The sequence below is a fragment of the Temnothorax curvispinosus genome, unplaced genomic scaffold (assembly GCF_003070985.1).
Source record: "Temnothorax curvispinosus isolate PA1 unplaced genomic scaffold, ASM307098v1 QBEX01009517.1, whole genome shotgun sequence".
Classification (NCBI taxonomy): domain Eukaryota; kingdom Metazoa; phylum Arthropoda; class Insecta; order Hymenoptera; family Formicidae; genus Temnothorax; species Temnothorax curvispinosus.
In genome coordinates, this window is record NW_020219297.1 from 70,800 (window position 1) to 97,359 (window position 26,560).

The 26,560-nt window shown below is 41.4% G+C and overlaps 2 protein-coding genes across 14 annotated transcripts in view; one reads left to right on the forward strand and one right to left on the reverse strand.

Moving 5' to 3' along the window:
* The window catches only part of LOC112459080 (serine/threonine-protein kinase S6KL), a 96,630-nt gene that overhangs the window by 56,639 nt on the left and 13,431 nt on the right, over positions 1-26,560 (forward strand). The window lies entirely within an intron of this gene.
* The window catches only part of LOC112459078 (phosphatase and actin regulator 1), a 210,325-nt gene that overhangs the window by 12,853 nt on the left and 170,912 nt on the right, over positions 1-26,560 (reverse strand). For 9 of the 13 annotated variants that reach the window (XM_025022986.1, XM_025022989.1, XM_025022990.1 and 6 more), the window contains 4 exons: positions 4,822-5,013; positions 2,584-2,805; positions 1,659-1,908; positions 122-154 (listed from right to left, as the gene is read on the reverse strand). In XM_025022986.1, the coding sequence (XP_024878754.1) occupies positions 122-154; positions 1,659-1,908; positions 2,584-2,805; positions 4,822-5,013 (697 nt within the window). The remainder of the gene's footprint in view (positions 1-121; positions 155-1,658; positions 1,909-2,583; positions 2,806-4,821; positions 5,014-26,560) is intronic. The other 4 variants (XM_025022984.1, XM_025022983.1, XM_025022985.1 and 1 more) reach the window with 2 other exon arrangements.

Here is a 26,560-nt window from a genome sequence, read left to right on the forward strand (position 1 = left end):
ACGTAAAGACAATATACATAATACGTATATGTGTACATATGTGTATATACGTATATGTATATATATACACATATATACCATCGGTTTGCACACATGCTTAGTTAGACCAATGCCCAATTACCATATTCTCATCCTAGGCCTCAACGGTGGCCTTCTGGTTAAGCATAAGAAAAATACGATCCTTTACTAATGACTGACATGTTAATGACGGGTGCACGAACTACATTCCATGAGTACTCGCCTAAGAGAGCGTACGTCTCTTCAATAATCCCGTCTCGTATTTCATCGTAACGTTGCCAGATAACGCTTAATATGTTGTTTGCCCAACCATTTGTATGGCTCTTATCGTGTACGCCATAGCAGAATTTTCATTATCATAAATATAGAATGATAAACTATTGTGTCAATATCAGTAAATAAAACTTTATCTTCGGATAGTATAAATTATATATTTTTTACTTTACATTGTTACCTAGCTATTTATGTCATTCAAAATTATTATATCAACTACTAGTATTCATTTTTTATAAGTGTTTTAAAAAAAATTTGATAACTCTAATCACAGTAATTACCAGAACGTTAATGAAAAGTCGAGCACTGATTACGGATGACCACTGTGGCAGTCAACAAGTTAATATTCTAGAAGCCTAATATCTGTACACTTAATATCCTTAAAGCCATCTTAATACCAAATTATATTTTAAATGAGACTTGCTATTGTATAAATTTGGATTGACGTCGTTCAAGAAATTTATTCACTCGGGCAGTTGACGTAAGCTGCCAAGAAAACTACAAGCAACGAGACGGGAAATTAAAAGACTACGTTCGGAAAAAATTAGGGCTCTTCGACGTCTGCTTTTTACACTTTTCATTAAGGCCGAGCGTAATAATACCACGGTGGAGCAGTGCACTCGAAGCCTGCTTGTAGATCCGATGCTTTCGATATCAAACAACGAGAGACCCGCGAGAAAGCGGGCTTTTGAGAATAGAAGCGATTTTTAATTAAAGAAAAGTCGTCGACGTAGGAAGCGAATTATCCCGGCGAATTTGTGCCGGGTGCCAGAGTCTCGAAGAGCGCCCGATTCTTACGGCGAGTTTCGAGTTTCGGTGCGAAGCGTTCGAAAGGAATTCACGAATACCTTCGGCGCTTTGCATTCGTTGCTCTTTTTGTTTCTTCTAAATGCTGTCACGAGTCCGTTGCAAAGTGTTAGTTCAAAGTGATACGATCTACGAGCTACTTTTACGATTCCAATAATTTAGTGATGCGTTACGAAAAAGACGATGTATTTTCCTATCAAAAGTTTTAAATCTTTAATGCAAAAGATGAGTTAAAAATAATTGTTTTCAAGAATGAAATAATCTCATAAATTTTGGACTTTCTTCATTCTTACACTCCGAATTTCCACAAATTATATTCTTTTAGCCAAAAAAAGATTTTAATAAAAATGTACAGTCGCGTTACATTTTTTATCATTAATTTATCACGAATTATATAAACGGTATTTTGTGACTTCCTTCTTTTCCGAATACTTTGGACCAACGGGAGTAATTTTAACAGTTCGGATCTCCGAATTCCCTTCCCGAACGCTTCTGCAGCGATGGATATATTCGAGCAAAGTGTGTAAAGAGATTTCTGCGAACCGCAGGAGGGCACTAACTTGAACGAGGCGTGGAGCTCCTGGCGAAGTGTCAGCGGCCTGTTCTCCTGCGTCGGCGTGTTCTGCGGCGTGCCGGGTCCGCTTCCGGAGCCCCGTTTCTTCAGCACGCTCTTCAGCGGTACCGCGTGGAACTTAGGTTCCTTCGCCGGTATCTCTTCAACGCGAGACGTGTCGATCGCCGGATCTGGCTGCGACACCCTGAAGGCGTACATATTGTCGTCCTCCTCCTCCACATCGACGTCTTCCTCATCTATCGGAGCAAGCGGCAAGAAAACTCGCAATCACTTCACGATTTATATGTGGAAATTAAACAGCTTCGAGCTTGCACGCAAAAAGATCGGATGACTATTTCGTCGTTTATTAAAGCTCGGTAAATTTAAATAAATATATTTTAAAACAAATTCAGTGATATGTGCATAATAAATAAATGCATTATATAAACATATAGACGTGTCGATTGCTTCAGATTCATATAATTACGCGCTGTGTTGAGATTAATTTATGGATATTCAATGACACAATCATTACAATTGATAGTCAATAACTAAGCACGCATCACGGAGGCAAGTGCATCAACACAACAGGAAATTGCGGTCATCAATTAGCGCAGAGCGATGATTAACAACGAAATTAAATTCCCAGTAATGAGATAAACAGTATTAAACAATTTCATAATGATATGCATCGTTACCGTAATTTTATAACTTTATATCGCGATATTGAAAATCAGAATAACAGAAACGGCAGGAACACGCGTTACTGGCTTATATGGAACGTCGGTTATCAATTTATCGGTCATCTTAGAACCGTGCCAACAGAGGAGACTCTAATAAGCGACGAAGGGGTTCTGTCATGTGACTAATCGCTCCAATTAATTGCTCCAATACTCTTCTCTTCCGCGGCATTAATGTTTCGTTACACTTACCCTCGTCCTCGCAGTCCGAGACCGGGATTTGCCGTTGTCTCGCCAGTAAAGTGGGACTCGGGGAGCTGAACATGGGCGGGGGTGGTATAGGGCCGATTTCACTCAAAGGAATCGGCGGTTCTGGGAGCTCCGACAGCATCAGGGTATTCTGAGGCGGTAATGGATAACACCTCTCGATTACCTGCTGATTGTCGGCGCTCTGATCCAGCACCCCCTTGTCCACTGGAAACAGAAAGAAAAACAAGGCTTGTAATATCACGAGATATCGAGATAATCGTACATCTAGACATGCCACTATTGTGCTAATTAATTTTATTCCGTCCAAAAGTAAGACGCATTTATTTCTTAACGTTAAAGTAAAAAAGACGCAGTGCTAGATAATTATTTTCGAGTTGCCTAAAAACCGCCGCATTCAATGCGATCGAAAAAGGAACGCGCTCGGTCCCATAAAGTTGCATCGAAGCCAGTTGTTGCGAGAAACGTGGTTCATCTCGCGGTGACAGAAGCAACAATATCTTGGCAAACGAACGAATGCCACGAGCTCATGCTCGTTGCAGCTGCTATAGATGAGAAACTTGCGAAACACCGTTTGCCGGCTTCGCCGAATTTATTTATTATTAAATCCCGTTGCCGTCGCGTCCGGAACGCCGAGCGGAATTTTTAATTTGGCGCTGCCGCTTAACGGCTTGCGACTGCGGGGCGTTTTTTTTTTATTTTAGAAATTTCATAAAGACCGGAGTATTTTTTATGAATAACGACCCGTCGTTATACTCACGACCAGTATCGGTTGGAATGTTAAACAAGTCGGTGGATGCGCGCGCTCTCGCGCTGCTGGCCATTTGATAATGTCGCGCACCTAAATTCTGACACAAAAGGACGAAGTTCCAGGCGGTTACCAGGCGAGATACTTCGGCTACCACGCATTCCCCGGGGATCGTCCAGCCGTGTTTGATCACACATATTTGATTCCAGCCCGGTCGAAATTTATCGCGAAAATTTTAGGCAACGTACGGGCCACGTTATCGTGCGAGTTTACGCTGTGCGTGTCAGCGCGATTAATCTCAAATTTATTTGAATAAATGTATTTTCTGGGCATGCACGCCGTTATTAGCTTTTTGAAAACGTGACGCTGCAGATAACAGCGTATCTGATCTCTCTCGCAGAAATTTTCCTCAGCATTTTATTTCTCTGAAAAAGAATTTTATTTTCTCTTCTTTCAAAAAAATATGAAGACGAAAAAGAACAGATACGAAACTGCTTAAATGTTAGTCTAAATATTATGTTCTTGACATTGTATTCTAAAACGTATCGTTTAGGAGTCTATACTAATTAAACAATCCGAATTGCTAATAAAAATTTCAATATGTTAGATGGAATTACATACGGTATCGATGGAATGTAAAGATCGGAGAATTATATGTTTTATTATATTTCAATACTATTGTAACCAATTCGAGAATATAATAATTTTATAATAAGAGATAGACATGGCTCTCGTATAATACATAAGCACGTCTGCTATCTTTTCGCTTCCCAATTTCCAAAAAACGTGAAAAATATGTAAATAACTTCGAGCGTCGTCAAAAAGGCAACTAAATCTAATAAAGGAGCTTTCTGCATCGTGTTTATTCGACAATAATTACATTCGTGCAGCACGTATTCGCGGGAAGCGAGAACCCATCGCTCTTCGTCGAGTTAGCGCATAATAAGGAGATGTTATTATGGCTTATAAACTGACAACCCTCAGGATGAAGAGAAAACTCGAAAGTTTCTACAAGTTGCACAACGATAGCTGCATAACGAATATAAATCCAAGTTTATATTGGCTGATGCACTTGTGGATCTTTTATATGCCAAAAAAGTTCAAGTTTTTAAAGTAATTACAGATCTATATAGATCAGAATTACGTGAGGAAAATATGTGAGGGAAAAATATAAGATATATAGTTCGGACAACATAAACGCTGAGTTACATAATCCATAAAATTAATTATTATATACGACAGCATTTGTTAAATATATTACATATGTTTCGTGTATGTCTTACTTTTAATATTATTTTAATTTCCTATTAAAGGAAATTATTTGAAAAACATATTTTTAGTAAGTTTTTGGTCCTTTTTGGACCAAACTTTCCCTCCCTCTCTTCGATTTCGCCGAACTTTTCTCTGAGCGACGACGACACGCGACACGCGACGCGCATATCGATATGCTCGCCAGTTTGCGAGTGTGTACTCACTGTCGAACAAGATCAGCCTCCTGGCTATCACCCTGGGGTCGAGGGTGTTTGGCCTGTTCGGCTTTTGCTGGTTCCCGGCATCCGGGGCCGGGCCCGGGACCGGCACCGCCGTGCCCAAATTGGCGGCCTGCGGCTCGCCATTCGGCGATATCGCGCCATTCGCATTCTGTTCAGTCTTTTCCTTCTTCGGCTCTGCAACAGAAAAAAAAGTTCGACACCGGTCAGAACCGTGGCGGGATATATGCGTCGTCAAAGAGGAGGATTAGACTTGCTGGCTCGCCGATTTCTCGTCCTCGCGAATTTTCGAGTTGAACGACGCGCGCTCGCTCAGAGAAAAGTTCTATCAAATTCATCCACAAAAAATTGTGGAACTCACACGTAGCCCGATCATTCTATCGTGAAACGCTGCGATTACTTTGGCGATGGTTTTCGATCGATGTATTCGCCGAGACGACTTATCGGCTTACTCGGTGCGTTGCGGTTGCATAGATGGGACAACATAATCCGTTAAGTCACTTCTTGATTGAAGGCGACGCTGCGGATATATTTAAACCGCTTATAAAAGCAAGTACGTTCGTTTACGTAACGTTAAGTAATCGTGTCTTGCAATTATGGAAATTTATTAAAAATTAAACGATGCGGCAAAAGCCCAGTTAAATCAGGTCGTTCATTACGCGTTCTATGTTAAATACGTTTTCAATTACAAGCCTTTGGTACCAATAATGAATTTTGCGAACCTGTTGTTAATAATCAGCATTATTTGTTCATTAACTAGCGTCCGTATGACCACAGGAAAGGAAAAACCGGGTCACGGCAAAACTCGCCGACGCCGCTCGGCCAGCCGGGCACGCATAGGGGCCTTCAAATTACGTTTGTCTTCGCCCGGTAACGGACACTCCGCTGACTGGTTGTCGACGAAAATCTGTCCGAACGTTGCGAAAGTTCGACATACGCGCCGTGATGGCATCGTGACATCCGCCACAAAAAGGATACGTCGATTTCCAGAACGGACACATTGTACGAAGCGGAACAAAAAGCTTCTCGTGTGCGCACGTTATTGACTGCTGACTGTCGATTTCGGAAATCCGTTGTAGATTTCGAGAAGTTGACACATTCCCAATTCGGCGACGATTAAACGCAGCGCGAAGTCTTCGAAAATTCTCTTTGTACGGTGTTACGTGCATATCAATAAATCAATCGGCGATTTTCGAGGGGTGCAATCAGAGTATTTTCTGACATTAATGATGGACCGTGTATTTCGCCCGTGGCATAGATCTACCGCATCTCTCGTATTACATCGTGAAATTATTTAAAGGAATGTCAGTTGAAATACGGACTCGTGTCGCCCGATTAGTCTTTTTACATACATTTTAATTAATTATTGGATAAAACTCGAAAGATTCATTAATTTCGAAGCGATATACGTGATCTCGTTTAATTAATATGTCAATTAATTTCAGCAATTATGAAAAATTACGACTAAAAATGTCAACGAGAAGATAAAATAGCGGTAGCTTGTTTTCTTATTAAATTTCCCGCTACATGAAACTTATTATCGAGAATTTACAATGTATAATTTAATAAACTACCGATATGTCACTATATTTAATCCTTTCGTAATCTCTTTTTATAAAATATATACTTTATGTAAACACAGCCTTCGTTTTCACAAAAAAACCGTAATGTTTAAAATCATAGTTACATAAAATTTAACGACACACAAACAACATCGAAATTATCGAGATAGATGAAAGTACAGAATACGACAACGTGCGTCATTGAGTGCTAATATCAAAGAGATAATAAACCCGCAGAGAGCGGTCAAAGGACGAGGACGGGGACAATCCTGCTTAATGACGAAAATGAAATGCTATTCCAAATATACTGCCGAATATAGCGCGCGGGCCGAGATGGGGTCGAGAGGGCCACAAAAATACGATCGATTCACAGGAATTACGTGTCACGGATGCGTGTACGTGCTAATGTTGAATTTATAAGATCAAACGTATTAATATCTACAATTGAAACCGACTCTCCCGATCGATCTCGCCTCAAACGAAATTAAAGCGGCACGATTGATTTTCCTGCAAGAGTATGCGCAGTTTCTCCTCATGTTTAGCGGCTCTTTTACACCACAAAGGCTAAATAACGGGATGCCAGAGAGCGAAGTTGAGTTACTACGGGTCGTCGATAAATATTACGCGGGTGTCGTGAATACTGTATAAAAGGAGAAAGAGGACAGCTGCGGGAGAATAGAGATGAGAAATTGACGGTCTCAGTTTCCGAAAGAATACACCTTGCCCCCGTTTGCTCGCGCGATAAAGATCGATTCGATTTTGCCGGGTTTTACACGTCCCGGAAGCTCCGCCGACGCGTCGCGTCTTTGGGAAATCGCCAAAGGAATCTTGAAGGCATGACGAGCAGGCGTCGGTTCTTTCGACACGCTACTAATAACATCAACAACATATAGCATACTGCAGGAGCGAGCCACTCTGCAGTTCGCCTGTTCTAGAGCTATTAACAGATCTCTATTTTTATTAATTTTGAAAACAGAAGTGTGGGCCCGTATAAAACGGTATAACTTAATTACCGAAAGAGAGATTCGATGTTTTGAATTTATTAATTATGCACTGTCTTATATTGCCACGATATTAGAATAAAGTACGTAATCATATAACTTGTCCAAGAATTTGAGTTTTTAATCACTAGCATCTTTAACATTTTAATTAGCATCTTCAAAACTTTCTGTTGAATTTTGGATAGCTGCGTTTAAGGTCAAGAAATCATTAATCTTAATTACGCTTGAATTATGCTCTTTCATAAGTTTTCCGAAATATATAGATACTAGATTCTCGTTTAATAAAAAACGGGTTAATATCAGCTCACGCTCTCGTAATTTAGATCGAAGGGTCGATTGAGCGGCGTTCGCGCAGTTAGCCCACGCGCGCGTGGGCACGCGTGCCCATTCACTTACTGCGCCAGTTGAGATGGACAATACGGCCCATGAGTGATTAAGGCGACCGCGACTCGCGGCTTTAAGTTCGGCGTCGGCTAAATGCCGCGACGAGTTTCACAATTAGTCTGCCGAGAGTCCCGCGCGTCACGTGATCGCCGCTGCCCGTTTTACTTGAGACGAATGACGCGACCCATCGGTGACTAATGTTCTGGACTCGGCAGTCAAGCTCAAGTTCGAGCGCGAATGTGTTCTACATCCGACACGTCGCGGGGCTCACACGAGACTGACCGCGAGCCGCGAGCTAGAAGCTGTTAGGTTCGTGCGTACGGACGAAAATAGATGAATGACTTCGCCGCGAGGCAGAGTGGGCCACAATACGGTGACCTTCCATCTAATGTCATATCACAGAGGCTGTTTGACGTTCGATACATTTTCGAACGACCAACATTCCGCGCATTACTCTATCATATCTGTATTGAAATTCTACGAGTTTTCCATTTATAGCCAGCCGAGAAAATGCTTTGGCAAACGTCGGGTAAACAATACGCGGAGAAAGCGCACAAGTAGTGTGTCATCGCGATTTCGAGGCAACTCCGCGCGATGACACAACCCCGATCAGGATTATCCTTAATTCGTGGTAGCCAACCCGGAACCGGACGAATTTCCACGCGGGAGAACTTCTCTGCCAAGTGCACGTACACGATGGTGCATCGAAGTTCAACCGTGTACCGATACGCGCATACACATCGACCGCGTCTCGGCGGGTCCTGCCAAGCGCACGCACTATCGCTCTCACTTGCGGGAGAACTTCGGCCGGTCGCATGACGACCGATGCATCTGGAGGTCCAACGAAGCAACGAAGGCATCGTCGTTCTATGAATAGAACGCACGATGCCATATATTCTTGGCAATATTCCCGTTACGTGGCGTTACGTTTGAGGAATTTCGGTTAACGGCGAAAGCCCGCGTCGCGTCGCGGCCGCCCGAGCGTGAAAAAAACTGGAGCACGATACACGAAACCAACGCGATTTCCGCGGCTGCCGGCACGTGACAGGTCACGGGAATGCGGATCGATCGCGAATATTTTTTCCTCAAAGTTGCCTGAGAATTGCATATTTGCTAATTAAATAACAGACGTAAATATATTTTTCATACTTAATAAGCATAAAAAGTAAAATACTTTTTAGTCCTCTCCGAATAAAAATTTAAAAATATTCGAAGAGATAAATTTTACTCGGAGAAAGATAATTTAGTTGAACATTTAATTAAGATTTAATTAACATTTGAAAAACGCGGATTGCTATTGTTTGTTTCGACGAAATATATATTTACACAAAATCGTAGTTATAGCTAGCTGCCTAAAGCAATGGCATTGTTTATAGAGCGTGAAACGCCACATGTGCCAGATTTTTAGAGCCAGTGGGCTTCGACCGTGACATACATATGTATATAGCGCATTCGAGACAAATACCAGAATCTTGTCACGGCCAATGGAATTTTTATTCAAACGATTTCGTGAGATTTCGGAGCGTCTTTCTCGCTCCGATACAATCGCAATGTATTCCAAACGTACTCCGAAGAATTATATTTCTCGCGGATGTTGCCGCGCCCCTCGACTTGTGACCCGCACGACAAAATGCAATTGTAATATTTCAATTCAAAGGGTTAAGCGCTATTCGAAACGTCCTATATCACGCCCTTGGCACCTCTTTGCATGGCGTGGCGTTGCACTTGAAACGTCGTACACGAGGAACGCCGCATAAACCTAGTCGCGGTCGCTGCGCATCACGAAAGCTTCTCCACGGCGTCTTTGCCGCGGCGGCAGCGCGGCGCGGCGCGGCACAGCCGGGGCTGTTTGGCTAACAAACGAGAGAAATAAATTACACCGTATACCAGCGACGGGCTGCATAATGAAGAGGGATCCGTCTCGCGCGCCCGAGTGCGCGAGCGAGAAACAAAAGAGACGTACGCTTTCATTTGTCTGGTTCATGCTGGAGGTACGCGGCGCATATATACCGCGCGTAATAGTAAAGTGCCAGACGATAGACGAGAGCTCAATGTTAATTGCTTAAGTTTCGCGATACGGAGAAGAAGGGGAAGAATGTTCTCTAGTGGAAACCTCAGGAGAGATCTTGTTCGGGTAACTCTCCGTTGTTGCGACTTGGCTTTCCACATTTCGCACGCTTCAGATTCAATGATAGAGATCTCGTTACCCACGTTCGAACGAATGAATGACATGTCTACGGTACTTAACTTGTTACCGTGAGTTAGTATGAAACGTCGTTCGCCAGTGGAAAACCGGTCGACGAGAAGTGACGTTTCGGGAACGCGAGCGGAACGTCGTTGCTACAGGGATGGAATATCAATGTGACGTCTCGGCGACGTGTCAACAACGGACGTACGTTGATATTTTCGTGGCTCGTCAGGACAACGGCGTCGCGGCTGAAGATATTTGCGTAACCAGGCATCGTAAGTCCGTGACATCATCGTTCAGCGTGTGTTATTACGTAGAAACTTTAAGAACGGCAGGCTTCACGCTCGGGGAGACAGGCGGGGTTATTTATAAGGGGCGTCGTGTGCAAGAAAACCATTTTTCTTTTCCGAGCGCGACGCTTCTAGCGCAAACTCTCGCACGGCTGGAAATCGGTTGCTTACTTGTATATAGTGCGCTTCGACAGACGGACGGGTATTTGGTCGCGGAACATTCCGTACGTGCGCATTCCGCTTAATGCGCTGTTACCCGATAAGATGGAATCCGCCGTGCGGATACCGGCCAATTCCGTTTTACGGAAATGTTTTGCTTCCTGCCTACGCGCCAGAAATAGAAAACTTGGCAGAAATAGAAGACCGCGGTTTCGAAATCCGATAAAAGATATATCAGTTAATCAGTTAATGAAAAGAAAATAGTGTTACAGAGAAATTCACGTGTGTAATACAAAGAAATGTATGTATAAAAAGTCGCACATGTATTACATGTACTTATTTTAGATATATCATATACTGCTACTTTAAAGGTGATCAAGTCATTTCTGTCCACAAAATAATATCGTGTGCATCGTGTGTAATAGAGAAACATATGTATATATAAAAAATTCGTGCACATATTATGTATTCTTAATTTAAATATAATATATTGGTCCTATTTTAAATGTGATTAAATAATTTCTGTTTGAAAGGTGGCATCAAATATTCACGAGGAAAGTTCTTGGATCTCTCTGTTTCTCGAGTCGGGGTCCGTTTAACTCGGAGATAAGAATAACTATTGTTTCGCCGTCCGTTTGCTTCTTTGTTCTTTGTAGTGTATAATTGAGCATATAGTGGGCGAGCTCCTAGGAGAAGTCTTGTGTCTTCTATCGGGAGACGATGTTGCGCACGAGGGAGCACAATCGTTATTCGTTGCTAGTTTTATCCGGGCCATAATACTGAACTGCAGATCCGCGTCGTTGAGTCGACGACGCGTGCGATAAAGGTTGACATCATGTTGGTGGAAGGAAGCATTGTTTACGGAACCGCTCGAGTTTGGAGAACACTTCAACGTTTCCATCCGATCTCATCCTCCCACTCGTGCAATCCTAACTTCCTCAGTCCTCCGGACACGGTAGTCTGGAATTCCAGTTATAGCGGCTTTGCCGAGAAAAGAAATTTCTCTAATCGCTTTCGACCAGCTGCTCCGAACTGCTCTTAGACTATGTCCTATTACCCGCAGTCATGCAGTTTCGCGCACCTAATCCTTCATTTACCGCCGGCGCAAGCTGTACCAATTAGTATTAATCTAGGCTAATTACATTTTCTGTTCAAATTAATAAAATAATTCGCCATTCTTAACTCCAGTTGCCAAATGGCGTTCAATATATATTTCTTGAATAAAATTTGGAAAACACGAGGAAAAATATTACCGCTAAGACTGTCAAAACAGTCAAAATGATTGGTTTACAACTTTTTAAAGTTACTCAAAATACAGTGCATTTTTTCTAGACTTTCCGTCACTTCTGTTACAATATGTAAAGTGATTAATTTACTTTCCCTCTTTTTCAAAGATGTATACATAATAGTACACTTAAATAATAGAATTAATATCATCGACAATTTCCTGTTAAACTAATCGTGAGTAAAATAACACCATCGATTATATTGCTTAATTTTCCATCACCGGAATACAATTACATCATGTTTAGCTTCGTTAAAGGTAATTTTTCTATTACGGTAAAATTAAAAATTCTTTGCGATGGCATAGCGCGCAATTAATCCATGAATCGCGACGCAAATTTGTGGGAAAACGGCAGAAACTCCGGAATATATGTACACACGTGAATACCCGGGGGGATACTCGTTAGGATGTTACGACATGCGGAAACGTCGGTGGTTTTTCGCTGTCGAAAATCGCCATCTCCCGAGCGCTTGTTCAGCACGTCCAAATCCGCCTACGGATGTGTACGCGAGAAACTCGTGGGCGACCTAATCGCGGTTGATGTAGATTACGCTGCGGCTGCAATTTCACGTAATTTGAGGTAGATTATGTCATTCGGTGGTATCCGATCCAGCGTTTATCCAGATTGTTATCAGATACACGATGATCGAGTTCAATCGCGGCTAATAATTGTGCGTGGCAGTTTATCCGAAACACGGCTACGATTTCAGTAGTACGCTCACGAAAGAATTAAGGCCAGAACACAATACAAAGGTACAGGCGATAGGAACAGGGAATAGCAACAGAATGTAGATTGTCAACCTATCGGAAGCCGTGTATCAATGCACTCTGTTCCTATTGCCTGTACATTTGTATTGTGTTCCTCTGGCCCTTAATCCTTTATTCCCAGCGTAAAGTACATTCGCGCTGAATAATCACGCTCGAGATCTATAATGCTCATTGTGCGCCGCGTTGTTCCTTTTTTCGGTCGCAAAAACTGCACCACCCGATAATTCTCGGTGAGAAAGCTCTATTTTTGGCCGCGTCATAACGAAGGTCGGATTCAAGTATGAAAAATGAACGTGCGAGGTGCAGCCTGTTTTTTTTCTCCCGGCCGCACACTCGCCGCTGTCATGCGCGCGCTCGTGGAAATGAATATCGCCGACTCGACGAGATAGCGTAATCAAACACGTGTCTTGCCGTGAGCTGTGCGATGCAAAACTGGCTGCATCAGTTTACCGTACATGGGATTTTGGATAAATGGCTGCGATACGCTTTTTAATCCGCGCGTTACGTATCGGTTTCACATATTACGGTGTATGACATTTCACTCCCGGTGACACTTTTATTCCAGATTTCTCAATTCGTTCGCTCGAAATTAATGTAACTTTTTTTTTTATCATAAAACAACGTTCACGTTCGCATAGATTACGAGGAACGATAATATTTTTGTGAAAATTTTTAATCTAGTTTGCAACAACGTAAACAATAAAAAATGTTTAACACACGCATGAATCTTTCGCGATTGCGCGAAACTACCGAGAGAAAAGAGCTTTCTTTAACCGGATGCGTTTTCTAGCCACCAGTTTACGCACAAAGGGCGAACGTGCATCAAAGGGAATTTTCCCTTGCTCGGGAAAGCATGTGAAGAGTACTTTCGCGTTTTCAGACCCGTCGAATAATCAGTACAGGATTGGCGTGATAACGCCCTTCATCACGACCGAGTGTTAAAACACGGCGTTCCCACGGGAGGAGAATCCGCACAATATCATTTTTACCCGCTCGGTTTTGCTGATGATGCCGGTCAGTCTTTTCTTACCCTTCGCATGAGATAAAATTGCGTGAAGAGACAAATAATGTTAGTAGAATCACGCGACAAAACTTTTTCGATGGCTTATTCTTTGACTCGTCTAATATGTCTCATGTAGTTATCGCGACAAAAACGCACGTGGGAGGAATATATATGTAGAACGAATCGAAATTAACCCACTGAACTTTGCACACGTGCCGTACAATGGGGACATCTTTTATTTAGCGGAAGTTTGATTGGACGTTACCCCCTCTTATTAGATACTATCGAGCGAAAGTAACTCTTCTGTCGCTTTATAACATCGAACAATAATATATAATACTTGTCGTACCTACTTTATTTAATTGTGGTATAAATTATGTTTTGTCACGTAGCATTAAGCTCAAAAACTTTAAAATATATGTAGTCCTCAAAACGCCGTCCTCACTTCGCGTGATTATTATTATTATTATACAGTTTCAGTCGTTAGCAGCGTACTCGAAACATCAAGTTCGTTAGAACACCGCTTAACAAAGCTAAAATTATCTCCCGACGTCGTGAAGTGGAAGCGCTTGCAGTCAGACACGTTGTAAACGTTTGTTTCATAATCACGGAATTCCCGGTAAATTTTCAGAAATGTAACTGAAGAGCTCGCAACTTGAGTGTTTAAGTGCCAGAAGTATTACAATCAGCAGCTCTTAAGTTTCAATTTTTCAAATTAATCTTAATGTATTTTACCGGAATTACAGGGAACTGCCGAAATAGAATTGATCTTTGTAATCTTGCATGCACGTATTTAATGCAATACACGCGTATAAACATCTGTACTAAAACTATTGACGTTTCAATTATTTCTTTTATAAAATCATTATAAGTTTTCGCAAAATTATTTTGTAAAATCATGCAAATCCGCATTAAAATGATTCAATCGATAGGGGTAAATAGAATGAAATAAATAACATTCTTTCCTTATCAACTTAACGACGAGAGAAATTATTATCCTCGTCTCGACTTCATCCCACGCAATCTTCTCGACTCTTCGATCATTCATCGTTAGCAAAAATCTACCCCGAAGGGAATAGCGAAGTTAAACATCGCTTCGTGTTCTTACGCCAATCCTTACGCCTATGCACGGAATGGACGAGCCAAAGATACGTATATGTATTTTGACCGTCAAGATTATCCGCGTGCGTCACGACCGAGGGTCGTTGACCATATTTTCCTCCTACCTGAGAACGCTTTTCCGTCTTACATCACCAGGAAGGTATGCTGATGGCACAAGCATTTCTCACGCCCGGGGAGAGCCTTACTCATGTAATAATCAAAATAATCCCTTCGTTGAGTAATGGCTGACGGATACGAGAGGGAGTATGAAAATAAATTAGCTCTGCGCCGTAGAAACATCACGGAATGTACCCCGGCGCGGCGATTTCAATATTTTGTCCGGACTTCCCTCTATTTCGGTCTCTATTTAAATAATTATCTCGCATCTCGTTATACGCGAATATCTCTGCCGCAGACTGATTAAAACGGTCGGTATTTACGGGCGCGTCACTTTAATATTTTATATTGACGCTGAAAATCCGTGCTAAATCTCAATATAATGAAGATCTCAATGGCTCTCTTTGTGAATATTAAAATATAATAAATTTTTTACGAAGATTTTGGATCGCTTCAATGCCGCCAAACGTCATCGTGGAAAAAGAGCGACGACAGAGAGAAAGGCCGAATACATACGACGCGACGATTCGAAATAAAAATAGTTCTCTCTTCTCGTTTTGTACAGCTCGCAACGAATGTAACGGGAAGGTATATTTTCGATAGGAAAAAACGATCGATTTTAATTGCGCACCCGCGCAATCTCGTTTCCCTCTTCCGGACTGACCCGGTTGCGCAGATTGCCGGTGTACAATAGTACATGTATACATCGATTACAAAAGAAAACGCTATTTATTATGGATGGCCCGGCCGACCAATGGCTCGTCGACATAGCGTTATATGTCCACCGCAATTACCGCAATTGGAGCGTCATTCGCGGACGTATGCGAATGCATGTATCGGGCGTTACGTGGCGCGCGTACGTGTCGTCGCGTCTCTATATATCTCGCGACGAGGACCATGAAATCGTGATAAAACTGCGTTACGCGAACAAGACTATTGTTTGCCGATGTAGCGACATACCGGATGGAAATTATTTTTGCGAAAGACCGCCCCGGCTGATGCATACGAAAGCAATGGAAAAGTCCTATTGGCAAATTAGGTCGATTCAAAGAGCTAATTGCGTTTCGCATTTCGCGCGACTCGTGCGTATATCGTCGGAATACACGGTGAGCAATTATAAATTTCGAAATGCTCGTTTTATTGTGCACGGACTAATAGCCGGAAACCTAAACCGCGGCTACCATTGTTGCGCTTGTTGTGTCGAAGCACACGCAAAATTGGATATGGTCATCTGTGTAAAAAAAAAAAACACACGAAAAAGTAGAAAATAACGAAGAATACAACGCCCGCAATTAGTAAATCGAGCAAATGTAATGCAGAGAATACGAGTATTATCGGATTTCCGGATATATTGTGTGTTGCCGATCTGTTAAGTATCATATATATAAATCAACGCAACCCACCTACAATTCCATTAGGCAATTCCGAAGTGTGCCACGGCTAGCTCGAACAAAGTGCAATCAATCATTCGTAATAATTTCGCAATTACATTGGGTTGAATTAACCCGTAATTAATCCGTATTAAGTAACTCGAAGACAGTTTAGAAATCTGAGGTAATTCAAGCGAGACAAACTGAAAGATGATTTATTAGCGTGAGACATCACTTATTCGAGTGTTACGTTCTACTCACATTTTCTACATTTCTGATTCCGAAGTGGCCGACGCATTTTCGGACTCTAAGTTCAGGAACCATCGCTCAAATTTGTCTGGCCAGCAAGTATCACATCGCACACTCTGAGAGAGCTATTCTCGGCAGGAACAATTAAGCGCTTTGTTCGTAAGACGCTGTTTGTTTTGTGATTAGTAGTCGGATATATGAGTGTTTCACACGAGGAATAAAAATAAAAAGTATAGAAAAAAATAACTTCCTCCGCCAGTGATTAAAAACCAAAATATTCTTTTATTACTCGACTAACTGGCAACAATATATATAAATAGTAATCACAGTGATTACTATTTATATTGTTGCCAGTTGGTCGAGTAATAAAAGAATATTTTGGAATAAAAAGTATATTCAAGGAGACGGGGTCAGTGGCCTTTGGAAAATGTTTATGATCCACTGAAACACGCAAATCCACTGAACACGCGAATATTTATATACGCGACACGCAGAAGCACAATGCTATTAACGAAAACGCCCTGATGAGAGGACCCAATTATGATATTTTCGGTAGAAAATGTAAAATGTAAATGACAGCTGTCGCGTACATGACTATCAGCGGTTTTCAATTTTACGCAGCGGTACTGCTCTCGTTCAATTTCTGCTTCATTAAGAGTCACAGTTGATCCCGTATATTAAATCAGAAAAAGAGGATTTTCATAGTTCGGTTTTGTCCCAGCGCTTCGACTTTAAGCACTTGTGAAAAACGTAACCTACGTAAAAAGCAAACTACGCGATGTATCGAGGCATTTTTGCTTTTCAACGCCAAACAACGTTGATCTGGCTTTGAGTATATTTATTCTGCCAACAGTAACGAGTGCCTGGTGCAGCAGCACCGCAAACCATCAACTTCCAGGAGATAAGAAAAAAAATAGGCGAAAAAAAGCAGACCGCGCAAAACGAAAAAGAAAAAAAGGTCGCCGCGATATCGACGCTGTTACGGACATCGAAGATGTAAATCCGGGGTGATACTTTTTTCGCCGCCTATTTTCCTACCGTACCGAGATTTTACGGCGACGAGATCTCGCCGTCCGTCGGGCGCGCAAACTTTTTGCGTCTTTCGCATCTGGGGACCCTCCGGACTACAATGGCAGCTCCCGGCAACCCTCTGGCAACCCCCGGCGCGATATTCAACAAAATGCGGGTTAATGCCGGCGGTGGGTGGCAGATTCCTTTTTATCGCGTTTTGGTTGGAAACAGCTGCGAAAAGCGAGCGCAGAGCTGCCGAATGAATGCTGCTCTTTTTTTGAGAAAAACGTTTAATGCGATTTACGGCGTATTGGATAAAAAGAAGAGAAAGAAAGAGATTGATGTAAATATACATATATATACATATATACATGAGAGAATGCGCCTTCCGATGCGTTTAGGAAATAACACGTAGATGCAACGTATTTTATAAAAAGTATTTGTAATCGCGGACTACACTGTGCGAAAAACGAAACTAATTCTCACGGACACTTCCGCGTCTTGTTTGCTTTAATCCTCACGAGTTTCCGGTGGTTTCAGATTTTCCTCGAAAAGTCTGACACCGGCGTCGCCGAGAAGAAGTAAAAAAAGAACGGCGTCTCAGTGGCCGTTAGTTACTTTTTTCCAATTAAAACTCTACTGGCGTTCGCCGTTAGGAGAACGAGATAAGGATGATGTCGGCGACAGTTATCGCGGGGATGCAATTAATCCCAGCTAGGTCGCGAACGCTTGTTTGAACATATTAGACTTTATGTATACGTCAAAACGATTTTGAAATTTCGCGTTCAATAACGCGAATCTACGAAGATCGATTACTGACGGCTGCGGGACTAATTTAGCTGTCGACATCGTCATTATTCTCTGTCCGCCAACGAGACCGATAATTGTCCGCAGTTCCAATTTCGTCAAAAGGTGTGGCTTGCGAATCTATAAGTCACCTGTTGATGAGTAGCAGTCATTTCGTCGTATTACATGTGATATTTCCGCAGACAGTAATCTTATTACATATAACAATGTAATCCGCCTGTTACAAATCTCAATAAAATATGCAAGTATATTTTAACGTATTCAGATCATTTATATTCTTTCCCGTTAGAATTTCTCTCAACTTTGCAATTTTACCTAATATATAACAAAGGACATTTACAGCTGCTTTACAGGGACTTATCCGGCTTTCTACGCGTTTAATGTTTGCTAATAATAACTCCCCATAATCAAAATATCGTCTGTAGAATTAAATATTAATAGATACATTGTCATAAAGAGCACAGACGCAGTAAAGCAAGACTGCAGCTGTTAATTTGATTATATTAATCCTGGCGGAACGACGCCACTGGAATCTCGTTGACGACTCGCGTTTTGCGTCGCGCGCGTTTATGGGATACTCGTAAACCACAGGGTGCCATTTGGCATCGCACGAAGCACCGTGATGGCGACGGCAAACATAACACACTTGTAACATTCGCAAGGTGAACGGACGGGGGCCGATGAAATTGCACGAGAGAAGTATGCGCGAATTGCGCGAATGAATGACGGGAGAAACAGACGTCGGAGCTTTGCGCCCGCCGCGGGCATTGTGCAAAAATGCTGTGTTTTATGCGTGTTCCGCGAATAATGCGTGCTCGCGAAACAACGGGAATGGCCGCGACTCGAATTAATTGAAATGTCGTTCACCTTTCGTCGCTGTTTATCGCGGGTGATTGAAGCCGATACGATTGCGAAGCTGTGCTGATATGTAAACCGACATTATTCCGCGAATTAAAGTTCTGCACAAATACGATCCCATATTAATGCTAAATAACTTTAAAGTGATCTCTGCATCTGTACAAGATAGTTTCTTTTTTAAACAAATAGATACCGATTTCTTTTTTACACAAATAATTGATATAGACAGCAATACCAATAATTTCGTATTCTTTATAATGTTGTTTTCATCGAGAGTAGCGCACATATCGAACTGACTTTGCAGCAGCCGGAGGCTTAACATTATTTCCATCCAACCGTAAACGGCTTTTTAACGGCCGTCGGGGCATACGGTATGGTTAACCGCAGCTGCTACCAATGTTATTGCGTTTCAATAAAATATGTGCGTTGTCGCTGGAGTAATCGAGATACCAAGCTAAAAGCGCCCACGCAGTTGCGGAACAATGAAACTACCTATAATATAACACCTCAAGCGCAGTGAAACACCTCAGGGTATGAAGTGAAATCTCAGGTCGGAGCTACAGCATGAATGAATATCGGAAACACAAGCGGAAACAATATAATGGAATCAAAATAGATCCCAGATCCCAGATCTTTGTCTTTCCCGGTTGCGGTTGGTTCCTTAATGAGAAATCTTTTACAGGAAATTATCCAATGTTTATTATTCGATGCCATTGTGATAAATGAAATTTCGTTATATCATTTTAAATTAAATATATGTGACTAAATTTTTCCATTGTTGCTATAATAGGACCCAAAAACTTGTGAATTATCTAATATTCTGTCAAAAAACAAATAAACTTCTCACGTTTACTTGGCGTTACATTTCTCGAAAACAGATTTTCTTCCTTTAAATGTATGTTATCGCTTTTTCATGTTGATAAAATCATACGTTTTTTTTTACGTAACGCTCAGGTAAAGTGAGAATACCAAATACCAAATATCAAGGACCGACGAGCGAAAAAGTTCATTCGCCCACACAGCTGCAAAATGTAATAAGCAGCAATAGAGTGAAGACTTGTTAAGATTGATCTAATAAAACGTTCACTGCGCGTTTAATTAACTGGCTGATAGTGCGACATGCCTTTCCTTGCGATCGCGGTCGCCTATTTGTGGCAGATTTTTCATCGTGTATTCAACAGAAAATAACTTATCGGCCGACACACGCAAGCGGGTCATAATAATCGTGCGACAATTTAATTAAAATAAATTACCATTCATTTGAATGCGAATCAAACGAATTAATTTAAATTCATTTCGCGTTAAATAAGGTCAGCTGACAGTTAGGACACAAGGGGAAGGGGGGGAAAGGAGGCTGGCCATCTGTGAAACGCGAATTTGGAGCGCGCAATAACCAAACCGAATTCATCAAATTAATTGCAAGTGGTGCAAGCGTAGCTTTGGGCGGACGTGCGCGTCCGCCGGATTAAATCGCGTTCCTTTTCGCGCGAGATAATTTCCCGAACGACTAATAAACGCGATCGTCGCAGGCGAGATTGCGGTGATGGAAAATTAACTGATATTTCGTCGAGTATTTCGTAGTTAATCGGTCTCGATCGGTCTCGCGGTGAGATCGCCGTAATATCACGTTGGTGTTGGTGCGTCTTGCCGCACTGGCTCGGCTCCGTCGGTTTCACCAACTATTCACAGCCGATATATTGATCGCGGAATGCTCGATTACGGTGGCGAAATAATTACTCGGCGAATGTATTATAGTGCTAATGTATAGATTGCTCGCGTACAGCAGACACATACACACTCATACACACACACAAATGAGTTTTGCCGAATTAACCGGCACGCGTTAAGCGCACGTAAATCACGAGGTCGGATGAAAGGGTTGAAGGCATTAGCTCGCAGGAATTGTAGTCTATGACACGCGATGGCGCCGTGCTCATAAACGCGCGTAATGTGGATATTGTTTGCCGGCTACGTATTACCTCTTAGAGGCTGCATTTGTTGCACGCCGTTTCGCCAAAGCTAACGTTTCGATCGATCAACCGCAGCGTTTGAAAGTTTCACAAAACAGATAATAACTATCTAGACACGATATATTTAGACGTGATCTTTCCTCAAAGTTTTGTACGATATTAAATCAACGTATGGCTCGCGTATTGTGTTTTAAAGTGATCTTTTCCTGATGGATTTCGAGCGTTAACGGAGAATACTTGCTGTCCGTTACTTTTACTAACGAATTTCCGTTACATCGTCGCAGAAATAATCCGATTCTGTTTGCACTTCCACTTAGCGTGGGCCCGAGTCGGTTACGCGAGTTGTTAATCTACCTTAAATCTACATACGTGGGTGCCGTCGAATAGTCGAATGTTTACACAAGAGTATTTGAATATTCGAATTGTCAAATGTTCGCGCGCAATGATTGCATATGCGGAAATTGTGTTTGCAGTATAATTCTGCTCGAAGAGATTGCAACTTTGCCGCTTTCCCGCAATTATAGCGAAACTTCGAACATTTGCGAATAACAAATTGAGAAGAAAGATCGAAATTAGACGGTATTTTTCGAAAAAGCTACCGTCTTCAAAAATCATTATAATCAAATATTGTTACGAGTTTACTGCGCTAAATTAATATCTGTATACGCCTCAATTCAAAGTCAAATTGCGGGCAATTATAGTAAGTGCGATGTAACATCGGATCAGAGCATGGGAAACGTTGGTTCCCGGATATTCCTTGTTTTTCCAGGTAACAGTAACAACAACAACAACAACAAACTGCAGCAAGCTGCGAAAGCGCCGGTGGCGGCTAGAAATTGTGCGGGCATTGAATTAATCCAAGGTAGAAACAATTTCCGCGAATCTTACGGACGCAAGTGCTCATATCCGTACCGGATTAGTCCGACCGGCGAAGGGTGGGATTTTATCAATAATTACCGGGGCGATAATTATGCACACTATCCGACTATCCAAGTAATTACAGCGCTAATTACGGACGGCGCGACACCGTTTCGCTCGCAGCGCCGAGGTGCGATTAAAGAACATTCTTATTTACAAATCGTTGCATGAATTATATATGTCTATCATGCATATATTTAAAATCCATAAAAATATATGTATACGCTTTATATAATAATGTGTCTATTAATAAAATAACACAAATTTATCTATAATAAAAACTGTCGATTTATATTGTTATTACAGTATTTTTAAACAATTGCAGCGCGTTCTTGTTTCGCTATTTCAATTACTTCCATCTTATTCATCAACAATTTTATATAAACAATTTACCACGATAGCACAGCGATAGAATTTGCAGCTATTCCACGTGACGGAATCCTAACGTGGGCGACAGAAAAATGCGGATGGCGCCGATGATTTTTCTGATCCAAGTACGAGCGAACTGGCTGCCAATCTATTTAAACGGTCACGCTTATGTTACGCTGAAAAGACTATAAGCACGAATATTTGTCGAGCAGTTACAGAAAAGGGCACGAGTTAAATAAAAGTTTGTGGTTGGGTCATTCGTGAATTATATACACATTTGCCTGTGGCGTCGATCCAAAAATAATCCAAAAAACGTAGGAATACGGATTTTAAATAGGCATAATTTAAATTACAGATTTAAAGTGCATTTGATTTATTTCTTATTAATAACAGCTTTAGCGAAATGTCTTTAAAGTTCATAACTATAATCGGTAATGTCATCTCAAATATGCTAGGTTTTTAAGAAATGGCATATTCAGAAATAATATTCAACTTTGCATTGTTAGAAGCTGCGAAGTACAGCTGTATATAGAAGTATATAAATTTTTCAAACATTAATTCCGCGCTTCTTCGTAGAGTGCATAAATATCACCGATATCTATTATGAATTCCAGACGTGGGATTAAAAAGCCTGGAAAAACAAGCAACATTGAACGCGGTCCACATCGCGCCAAGTGTAATCCACGTGCAAGCATAAAAAGCTCATTTATCATACGCCAAGTATCTGCGAATCATGAGTGGGTATAATTTACGTGAATATTTCGATCGAGTCTTTACGTTATACAATAGCCATCATCGTAATGGTCAGATAAAGAGCCCAAGTACCTGAAATCTGCACGCGATATTGATTTCTGTTTCAGCGCAAAGCAGGAACGCGCGGAACATTATAATCCATCTCGACGGGATCCGCGATACTGCTCGCACAAAGAGTTATCGTGAAGCCATTTTTTGTGCCGCCTACTCGCAGACTTCGTGTTACTCCTTCCAGAGATATTAAATAAAATCCACGTATTTCTCATAGCCGTCAATCAACATGGAAATTATTCTCTAAACACTCTTAGCGCGATATAAAAATTCCGTTGTTTCCTTGGCTCTCAATTTATGGCTCTCCTTTCTCACATTAAAATAATAAAAACGATAATTTTCGCGAAATTTTTAAAGCAATTAAGATAAGCGGAGATAAGAAAATTAGGTAAGGAAAAATACAAGGGAGTATAATTCTTCCAATTTTACTTTAAATAATATTAATGTACTACGTTTTGGCTCGGAAAATAGGTGCATTCATTACTTCCACGTTCTGACAACCTGGCTCCCTCGGGTGCAATAGTTCCGCATGACTTCCGCATAGTTTAATCATCTGTGCGAAGTGTCGTCATTTTACGAGTGATATTATTCGTGTCAGAAGGACACGAAGTGGTCATTCAAAATAGTCAAAATGTTGTGAACGAAGACGCACAAAACATTGCGTGGATTTATCGTTAGCGATGCAAATATCGTATTTTAGCGATGCCGGACAAGAGAGAGAAGGAGGGACGGAGGGAGAAATAACGCGAGAGGAAACTGGGACGCACACGCTTCGAAATTCGAGGAACATGCGAACGGCGCGGCGCCTCATGATTCATCAATGAAAAATTCGACCCAGTTGTCACCGCGTTCGACGTTAATAATCTCGGTAAATTCCAGGCAGATCCGAGATCCGAGGGGGACGAGCAAGGTGCCGGCCACAGAGAGAAAATCACCGGCCTCGACCTAATCGCCAGAAGATTCGGCCGAGATCTTACACGTGCTTATGAATTATTCGGAGCTCGTGCGCGTTATCGCATCACGTCGAGAAAATATGAAGATATTAATGCTAAAAAACTTCTAACAAAGTTAATATAATTGATGATAGAGTATCTTTTTTGCGTGAAAGATCATGAATGTTAGTTAATATTATTAAAAAATTATTAAACAATATATTTCTATATTAAATAATTTATTTAGTTCATGTATTTATTTCCCTTCCTTTAAATGTTAGGTAATATTTGTGATATAAATATATATAACGCAATTCTTTAACAACATTAGTGCAACATTTAATATTTCTGCAGTTTTGAATTGAATATTAATTAATGTGAAATTTGTGTAATTTATTTACAATTCTTTTATTTGTATCGACAGCTGAACGCGGTTATCGGCTCGAGAGAAAATCGTAATTCGCACGACTTATGATCAAACCGCAGAAAAATGGCAGCAAGAAAATTTCCTTCGTGATCTTAAACCTCTCATCTCACGAATGTCTTGCCATTGCCTCGGGTCAACAACATCTCTATCATCATTTCGAGACGTAGACGTTGTGAGTCGATTGCGCGACCAATTGGAAAATTTCCGATCAAATTTTTGCCGTAAAAGTTGAATCGCGCAGCTGGAAATCAGATCGCGAATCTTTTCCCATCTCCGCGCCGGCAGCGAAAGTTCACTGTCTGTCTCTGCGATACCGTAAGTTGCGGGATTAAACGGAATAAGTTCGCGAAATCAAAGACAGTTAATCGACTCGAAATCGTTTAAGGCCTGCGTGATAACTTCCTCCGAAGCAATTAAAGACGGATATAAAAGGGGAGATATAGATGTACCTTTTCCGTAATACTAAGTGAGAAAAAGAAAGCAGAGAAAATATAAACAGTAAAAAAAAGATACAATACATAACGGTGCACTTACTGTTGTTTCTGACAAAGTAACCAGACTCGTAGAGATAAAGGTTTCGCGAAAAAAGCGTTACCATCACTCTTCTCATGCCGCGCTTCTGCGACAATCGCGTTACTATGCGGGAAAGATGCGCCCAAGAGCAACGCGGAGAGGAAGTAAAAGCTGAGCCACGCAACATAGTGCGAAGTGCGATAAAGATTAAGCAAGAAACGCGCGGTGAAGTTGCCTCGAGGGGATTTATGATAACGCGATCTCAGAAACGTCGCGGAAAATGAGGGCGGTCTGTACACCCATCCGATTCCGCTGGAAGTGTCTCATTTAAACGATTTTCTCCAATTACGAGTTACCTATCCTCCGAATTCGCCTCCCATTCCCTAAATAAGAGGGGAATCTATCGCAGTCATCAATCGCGTCAACCCACAGCGTCAACCACGTTCTATTTCCTTGCGTCGGGTTTAATCGATATAATGGACGATAACGGGCAGCCGGATATTAGCAAGATGCTTCTTACGGAAGTTGAAAAAAGGAGATTCCATCGTGGACTCAAATCGGCCAGCATCAAATTAAACTTCTTTACCGCGTTTAAATCATCATTATAATAACATATTTAAAATTACAATTAATCTTCATTTATTAATAAATTAAATTCGACTTGTAAGTAGCATAGAGCGTAAACTGCTGGAAGCATAAATTTTCGATGCATAAATTTAAAATATCAGTAAATTTTATCGTCAACTTTAATTAAAGATTGATTAAATTAATAAAAATTATTGATAAAATTGACAAAAAGATTATATGGTCATATTATTAAAATGAAATTTATAAATATAATGAGATAAAAAGAGAAGCTGCTTCTCCAGCTGTGTGCTATAATTGATGATCAAAGTTCAATGTGCAATGTAATTAATTCACTGTATTTATAATTAAATAACGCTTAATGCATAATGCTTTATATTGGTATTAACACCCTCGCATGTTACCCAGAAATTAGTCTGCACACTTTGGTGATCAGATTACCTCTCGATATATAATTCGTTAAAATTAAATACTGGAGAAAAGGTCACCGCATTCGCTATTTATAATAATATCCTTGTCATATTCTAATTAAATCGCCTAAATCAATAGATAAGAATAATAAAAAAAGATATATAGATACGTATGCGATCACATATTAATATAAATAAAAATCGTATCATTCTTTGAAAAGCTCGTACCGTTGGAATGATATGTCGAGAGACAAAGATGCCATGCGTGTACTATCCCAGAGATCCGAGTTTACAATAATTTCTCTTCTTGAACGCTCTCACATTGGGACATCTTTTCACGGCGAAATCTTTTTATCTCAGTCCAAGGAAAGAACCTCCTCTCGCGGTAAGAACGCTTTTGTTCGGGTCGCGCGCAGAGAGCTCACCTGGAAAGCCCTTTTTGTAGCCTGGTGGCAAAAATGCAGCGGGTGGCGTGATAGGAGGCGCCGTATCCCAGGGGGGTACAACATCCGGCTGCATCCCGTAGCCCGGCGGAAGCTCCAGGACCTTCTGCTGCTTCTCGCAGCGTCGCCGGCGACGTCCGCCCGGCGCGAACGTCTTCACGGTCGCCAAAAAGCCGACCCCGCTCATGTCTTCCCGCCGA